Here is a 7,851-nt window from a genome sequence, read left to right on the forward strand (position 1 = left end):
GGAGGGAAGGTGGTAGAAATACCTATGACTACTTGGGACTTTTAGCAGTAGTTGCCTCATGTTATTTATCTTTTCCTGGAGTTCCCAACACCTCCCCCTTATGCCCAAAGCATTGTTCTAACTTTCTCCAGTGTAGCCTCACTAAAAGCAAGAATTTGACCCAGCCAACAGAAGCAAGGGGGCTGATTGATGAGATCCGACGGATGTCTTCTCAAAGCCCCTCCCTCATAAACTCTGACATTTGCCCCCTCCTCTGCTTCCCGAAGCATGAAGAGAGGACCCAGAAACCTTAAACCCATGGGAGAGGAAGAAAGGTCACCTCACTATAAATATCCATTTCTGACCCAGTCCTGCCAGCAGTCCCAGGGCCCGCCCTGCCTCTCACAGGGCCTCTGCCCTAGCTGCTTATGGGAGAACTTGCCGCCTACACTTAACTTTGGCTCGGCTAGAGCCTGTGCTTGCTTAGCTCCTCAGTGGGCTTCTTGATCAGAAGAAGCATAAAGGTCAAATAAGGTTCTTTGAGTACCCATGGACGACTTCAACCAGGAGAAAGCTGGCAGAGGTCTGAGATCATTGCAGAGAGCTGGATAGCATGGCTACCTCAGGCAAATGTGAAAACATGGGATAAGCCAACACTACTTCGCAGCATACGTTAAGGAAAGAAACAGACTTCTAACTTCTCAGTTGTAAACCTTTTCCCTAATGACGGAGTATGGCCAAGTACCACCCTCAATCCCAGTAGATTTTACTGCTAAAGGAGTGGACATTCTGTCTCTCTGTGTATGTAACTGTGTACGTGTGTGCAGGTGAGTGGGAAGGGTGGACTGGAGAGTGACAATGACAGGAAGTCTTGTTTGTCAGCATGTAGTCACTCGTTCAGGTGTAGGTCAGGGGTTTGATTCCAGTTCTCGCTTGTATGCACCACACACACTGGGTATTGCAAAGAACAAATAGGGAAACCCAGGATCCTAATATGTAGAAAAAAAAATCTGCTGAGCGAGAGAGAACTAATGTGGGTATATGCAGTGTGTGTTTTTTCTAAAGTGTATGCTTTAAACATTTGTGTTCCCTGAGCACAAATATACAGTGAAATGCGGCAGAGTAGGGGTCCCTAAAATCTAGCTGGTCAGAGGTGAAATATTTGCTACAAAAGAACCCATGGAGTAGATAGTCCTCTCAGGGCTGGCTGAATATTGACTTGTTTCCATACAGCTCCGGCCTTCCCAAAGGCCAGGGTGGCAGTTGGTGGACTATTTTCTGTTTCTAATAGCTCATTTCCAGAGGCCAGGGTGAGGAGATGTGTTGAGGGGGCCGGGCATGGTAGCTTCATAGCGAGACCCTGACTCTACGGTCTATGGACCTAAAATTCAGTCGCTAAAGTGCTTGCTGGGAAAGAGTCAATACCTGGCTTTGAATCCCCAGGCCCTAAGTAAAGAGCCAGATGTGGCAGTGCCCTTGTCTGTGATCCTGACATTCCTACAGAAATGTGAAAGGCGGAGACAGAAAACTCCCTGGCAGCTCATGGGCCAGCAAGCCTGGCAGACATGGGAAAACAAAAGACCCTGCCTCAGACAAGGTGAACATGGGGGCTGACTCTCAAGGGAGTTCTCCTCTGACCTCCACATACGCATGCTCCCACATTCACACAAATGTATGCACACACACATACACACAAATGGCGTTGAAGGCTCATTTCACAGACATACATGTGAGTTAAAGCATTCATATGCATACAATAAAATAAGTAAATCTAGAAGAATAAAAAGATGTAGTTAAAAGAGGACTAGTTCTGCCATTTATCTTCATTCTACCGTAAACCCTGTGAATAGCAGGCCATGCTTTCTACTGAAACATACATAGTAACATGCTTACAAGGATGGTGCTAGGGAGGGCCAGGGTCACTCATGGCACAGATGGAAAGGTGGGATCATGTTGCCCTAGAGCATCCCGGTGTTTGCTGCAAGGGCATGCCTGGAAAATATTGTCCATCTTGAGAGCTGCAAGTCTCTTTATATTCTGATCTCTGCATAAGAAGCCCTCCCTCCAGCCCAGCTCCTGTCACAGTGGCTTCCAGAGAGCCTGGTACCTGCAAGTGCTCATTCATTAGTCCACTTATTTACCCTACACCCATTTATTGAGTACCAATTGAGAGCTAGAGATAAAGTAATGAAAGGGAGTCCTTGCTCTCATGTCAGAAAGCTATTCTAATGGACACAAGCAGTTAAGTGTGCAATTCATAGATGGCAAATACTTGTGGATATAAAAGTCATCTTTATGGTTTGCTTGGGGTAGCGTTGTGCTTTGTAGTCATAAGATCCTGGGGTTCATGCCCTGTGACCCTGAGTAACCTTAAGCAAGTCCCTGTACTTCTGAGGTTTATTTCTCTATGCAAATGACTGAGTAATCCAATCTCTCAGATTCTGAACAATAACAGACAATAAGCCACAGCTAGGGTTGATGGAATGAGATATCTTCTCTAAGCCTCAAGTTATATCTTTCAAAGAGCCTTCCTATGCTTTAAGCAAACCACAGAAAGAGAAACTTCTGGAACTGAGATAAATATACCCAGCTGTCTGAGAGAAAGAGAAAATAAATCCCCAAGTTGTGATGTGTGCTGATTTTTTTCTTACACCATCGTCATTGTGTGTAAGTTTGTGGCACATGATGTGTGCTGTGGATACATGTCTGTGCATGTCCTGCCACCTGTTTGGAGGCCAGAGGACAATGTTGTGGAGTCAGTTCTCTCCTTTCCAGCTTTATGTGGGTTCCGGGAATAGAACTCAGATGTCTGGGCTTGCATGACAAGCTCCTTTACCTGCTGAGCCATTTTGCAAGCCCAACATTTGCTGATTTCTCTCATGTAAATCCTGCACTATGGAGACTTCAAAGTATTGATGGAAATCACTGGGTACAGGACAGGGAAGAGGTGGGCAGAATCTACTCTCCAGATGGGAGGATCTGGCTGCAGCACACCCTGGAGCTTTGGACGCCTTTCCAGAATCTTCCACTGTCTTTCTTTGTTCTTATGCTCAGGTCTGCTTTCTGTCCGTTCATCCGAAACGCCCATGCAAACAGAATCACAATTGACAAATCTCTTCATTCCTCTCCAAACCCTCCTCACTCCAGGCTGTTCTATGAAAAGCATCCCCTGCTCTTTTGCTAGTTTCAGCCCAAATCTAAGGAGTATTTTAGACCCATTCCCTGTGTAGTCTAGACTGGGAAAGGAGAGGCTTCGCTGGCCCTTTGGAAAGGAAGAAAAGGAGAGCTATGGTCCCTGGCCCCACCTCTGGGCTATTTTAAGTATCTGTTTATCCAGTGAGGCCCAGGAGACAGATCACCACAGCTGTTGCCTGTGTCCAGGAAACAGTGCTCCATCTCCATCCAGAAGCACTCTCAGAGATTCAGAGCGCTGTCCCTCTGTGCCCCTTTCTTTGAGCCTTGTGCTGTGGAAAAACCTCTAACTCTCATTTCCATAGGAGACCTGTGGGCAAAACACTTGGCCAGGAGTCCCAGGACCTGGCACTTTCTGGTTCTGTGATCTTAGGCATATTGTTCAGTTTTCCCAAGTCTCTCTCTCTCTGTATTATCTGAGGATGAATGAGAGTGAATAAACACATCTTCCTCAGTATGTTTTGAGAAGCCTTAGACAAATGACCCACCTTGCCCTGTACCTGGGAGAGCAAAAGCTGCAGGGAGTGGAAGGTATGTGTGTAACCCAGGACAGCATGGTCCAGCATGCTTAGATGTCAGTAAGCGGATCCTCTGCCATAGGCAAGCCACTGGAATGGAGGACCCTGCTGGCCTGTTTGCCCTAGGCTTTCCCTGTGTCTATATTAGTCTGTGCCCAGCTGCTCCCTTAATCCTAGGATGAGAGCAAGATTAGCTGGGTGAGCAGGAGTGAATAGAAGTTCAATGGCCGCTCACATCTCAGGAACCACGCTACATTTCCCCCTGGGCTCTCTTAGAAGTCAGAGAGTATCTGAGCAGGAAAGGACATTAAGAATCAAGTCCAGTAGCTTCCTCATTTTAGAAATAGGAAAATGGAGGCCAGGCCTGGGGCATCACATGTCAAGCATAAAACAGCAAGTCCAAATTACTACCCAAGGCTGCTTCTCCCCTTCATGCCTTGTTCCTTCTGAGACTCTGTGCCTCGACCCGGCCTTTGCTCATTGCTGGAGACTGCTGCGAAGGGAACCACTACAGGGAAGAAACTTGCCTCCAGCCCCCCTCTTACTCTGCCTTGGATTTAGCTGCATCTTCCACTCTAGGAGCAGAGAGAGACGAGGAGGAAAGCTACTTCGTTCATTCCTGGAGATGGCACAATCTGGATGAGAGGGGACCCTGCACATGACTCTCTCCCCTGGGGGCCTGGAGACTGGTAGATCTGAGACAGTTGCTCTAGGCTGCACCAAGCTTATGCACCAGCTCCTCTGTGTAAAAGCTCCCAGCGTCTGCAGTCTGGGCGATGACTGTCTTGCTGGGGCCATCTTTAAATGTGCCATTCTCAGCGAACCCCCTGGAGCAGAGCTACATGCACAGGTGCAGGTGATGCCCAATTCCTGCAGGCAAGTCCGGATGACCCACCAGGGGTCCCTTCTCCCTCTCCACAGCCTCCATGCTAACATTCCTCCTCAGCAGGGCACCCATTCTTCCTTTGCACATTATCAGAGACTGCCGTGAAGAAAATGTCATGTGGTTTCTATTCTATGGGTCTCAGCTCCAGAGGCACTCCTCTGACCTTTTGATTAAGGAGTTCAAGGGTCACCTCAAGAAGCTGAGAATAGCTGGACCTGTTAGTACATGCTTTTTATTTGTTTTTGTTTTTTGAGATAGGGTTGAGATAGCCTTGGCTGTCCTAGACTCCCTTTGTAGGCCAGGATGGCCTTGAACTCACAGAGGTCCACCTGCCTCTGCCTCCTGGAGCGCTGGGATTACAGGTCTGCACCACCACACCCAGCAATGGAGAAGAAGAAGTAGGAAGATCTCTGTGAGTTAGCTGTTCTACATAGATCCAGGCCATTTACTTGGTGAAACACTGATTTAAAAAACAGAAAAACAATACAACCAAACAAACAAAACCGGGCTTGGTGGCACAAGCCTTTATTCCCAGAGGCAGAGGCAGGGGTATTTCTGCCAGCCTGGTCTACAAAGTGAATCCAAAATAGCCATTTAGAGGAAATCCTGCCTCTAAAAACAAAGAAACAAACTCCAAGAGGTATTTGCTGCCCTGAAGTCCTCCATAGCTGCTGGGCAATAGAGCTTGTGACTGACCTTGGGCCCTACCGTGAGTCCTAACCTTCTGCAACCTGCTCAGATTCCACCCTCTCCCAGGCAGAAGACCCCAGCCCCCACACAAGGCTTACCCAGTGACAATCTCAAAGGGCAGCAGGTCGATCAATTCCTTCAGCTTTTCAGGATCTTCTAGGTTCTCCAAATCATCTCCATTCTGGGAGGCCGGTGCCGCAGCCTCAGCGGCCTCTTTTTTCTGAGCCATGGAGGAACTGTGGCCGAAAAGTGGAGAGTTGCCAAGCCAGCCAGGACCTGATAGCAGAGTCCCAAGCAGCTGTCACCAGCTAAGCCTGGCTGGGGATGACAGAAAGAGGACCAGGCTTGTCGTTCTCACCCACTCAGCTGCAGGTTTTATAACCAGGGCCTCCCTCCCCTCCCCTGGAGCTGTCTCACTCATCCTTTTTTTTTTTTTTTTTAAATTGAATGACTGGCGGGTGACAGGGTGGCGGCATGGAAACTCTGGCTATGTCTATTCCCCTATTTATCAGCAGGAGGACAGGAAGCTGGCAGGTGGCAAGGGCTAGGCCAACCCTTCCCCACCTCTCCCTTCTCACGTACCCAGACTCAACTGAGCTTTAGGGAAGAAGCCCTCTCAGTGTTTTAAACGGGATGAAGTCTGTGATGAAGGAGGGAATTGTGGAGATGCAGCCATTCCTGTTGGGGGAAACCGGCTTCAGGAAAGGAGGGTCTTGAAAGGCATGGGATAGAAACCAAAGATTTGAGAGGAGAGTGTTTGTTGCTATTCTGACAGGCTTCTTGTGAGTCTAGGTTGCAACAGCAATCAACTACTGGTCTTTCTTCTTTTAAGGAGGTGGGGGTGGTGCGTGGGGGTTGGTCAGTGTGAGCGTATGCTCAGCTGTGTGTTCAGTGGCCAGAAGACTCTATCACCCTCAACCTAGTTCTTTGAGGCAGGGTATCTCCCTCACACTGTGTGAGTTAAACTAGAAGGCAGTAACCCCCACCCAGCCACCCTCAGGTCTCTGCCCTGCTCAAAGGCAAGTTTACAGGTGTTTCGAGGTCACCCAGCTTTTTGTGTTGGTCCTGAGATCCAAACTCTGTTTTCATGATTAAGCATGAGCAAGTTTAACCCTCACTGCAGCTGCTGAACACTAATGTTAAAGCTGTAGGGATGTCCAGTTTACTGAGTTTCAAAGTTTCTAAATGGACCGGGCAGTAAGTCTAGTGAGTTACCTGTAGGAGTGTGTTTAAGACTCACCATAGCGTGGTGGCAACATGTGATGTTGTCATACAAAACATGGGGACACTCAGATTCACAAAATGTTGGGGTCCTAGCTTGTGATCATAAAGACTTTAAGTAGCATTGGTAGGATTAAAGTCCAGTTTAGTGCAAAGCATAAAATGTTCGGCCCTCATCCCCCTTCATCAGTCCTGTGCTCATCTGACAAGTGCGAACTGAGCAGGCACTCTCTGCTAGGAACTGTCTCAGGCACTGAAGCTCAGAACAGACCAAAGGACGCAGCAAAGGAGAGCCCTGCTCTCATGGAGCTTGCATGCATTAGCTGCCAAATAAGCTAAGTAAAAATATGTGCTATGTTTTGGTAAGTGCTGGAGAGAACAGGCAAAAAGGGATTTGAAAATGACAAAATGTGAGATTACATTAGTAAAAGATGTTTACTTTTTATTTCTTTGTTTGGTTGGTTTGGAGAAAGGGTCTTTCTGTGGGGCCTGGGTTGTCTTGGAATAGCAGGCTGGCTTTGAACACACAGAGATACACCTACCTCTGCCTCCCAAGTGCTGGCATGTACCAGTACACCTAGCCCTTATTTTTTATTTTTAATTATGTGTTTGTATGTATGTCTCTGTGTGTCTATGTGGATCTGAGTGTAGGTGCTTGCAGGGGCCAGAAGAGGGCATCCTTGGAGGTACCTTGGAGGTAAAGTTACAGGAAGTTTGAGCTGCCCCATCTGGATACTGGGTTGAGGTCCTCTGCAAGAGCAATGTGTGTTCTTAATCACTGAGCTCCAAGATTATATTTTAATAGGGAAGGACTTTGGAACATAACAGGGGGCATACTGAAGGCAACAAAGGAAGCATTCATATGCTTATCAAAATGGAAAGTTTTCCCAGCAGAGGTAGGGAGGGGATGAGGAGGAGCTATAGATTTTCAGGGGTGGGTACAGAGGCCCTGAGATTTCCTACTGTCTTTGAGGAAGTAGCAGGGACACTTGAGTGGTTGGAGAGCCTTAGGACAGAAAGCCAGAAGGAGAACAGAATACGGAGGAGCCATTGTCACTGAGCTGATGGGATACATACCCCACATCTGTTTTTGCAGGATCAGTGTAGCTGTTGCACAGTGTAATCCCAGCATTTGGGAGAAGGAGGCAGAAAAACCAGGAGTTCAAGGCCAGCATTGACTATGTGCTGAGGATGAGGCCAGCCTGGGCTATAAAAGACTCTTATACAAATAAGAGTCTTATTATTACAAGCTATAATATATTATATATACTATGCTATGCTATGCTATGCTATACTAAAATACCATACCATACCATACCATACCATACCATACCATACCATACCATACCATACCATACCATACCA

The 7,851-nt window shown here is 47.5% G+C and overlaps 1 protein-coding gene across 1 annotated transcript in view; it reads right to left on the bottom strand.

Annotated features, from left to right (window-relative positions):
* The window catches only part of Apobec2 (apolipoprotein B mRNA editing enzyme catalytic subunit 2), a 13,083-nt gene extending 7,444 nt beyond the window's left edge, over window positions 1-5,639 (bottom strand). The window contains exon 1 of the mRNA XM_055615010.1: window positions 5,364-5,639. Coding sequence (XP_055470985.1) covers window positions 5,364-5,494 — 131 coding nt within the window. The 5' untranslated portion in view covers window positions 5,495-5,639. The remainder of the gene's footprint in view (window positions 1-5,363) is intronic.
* Between the last annotated feature and the right edge of the window lie 2,212 nt (window positions 5,640-7,851).

Source organism: Psammomys obesus, unplaced genomic scaffold, assembly GCF_907164565.1.
Source record: "Psammomys obesus unplaced genomic scaffold, mPsaObe1.curated_primary_1811, whole genome shotgun sequence".
Taxonomy (NCBI): Eukaryota; Metazoa; Chordata; class Mammalia; order Rodentia; family Muridae; genus Psammomys; species Psammomys obesus.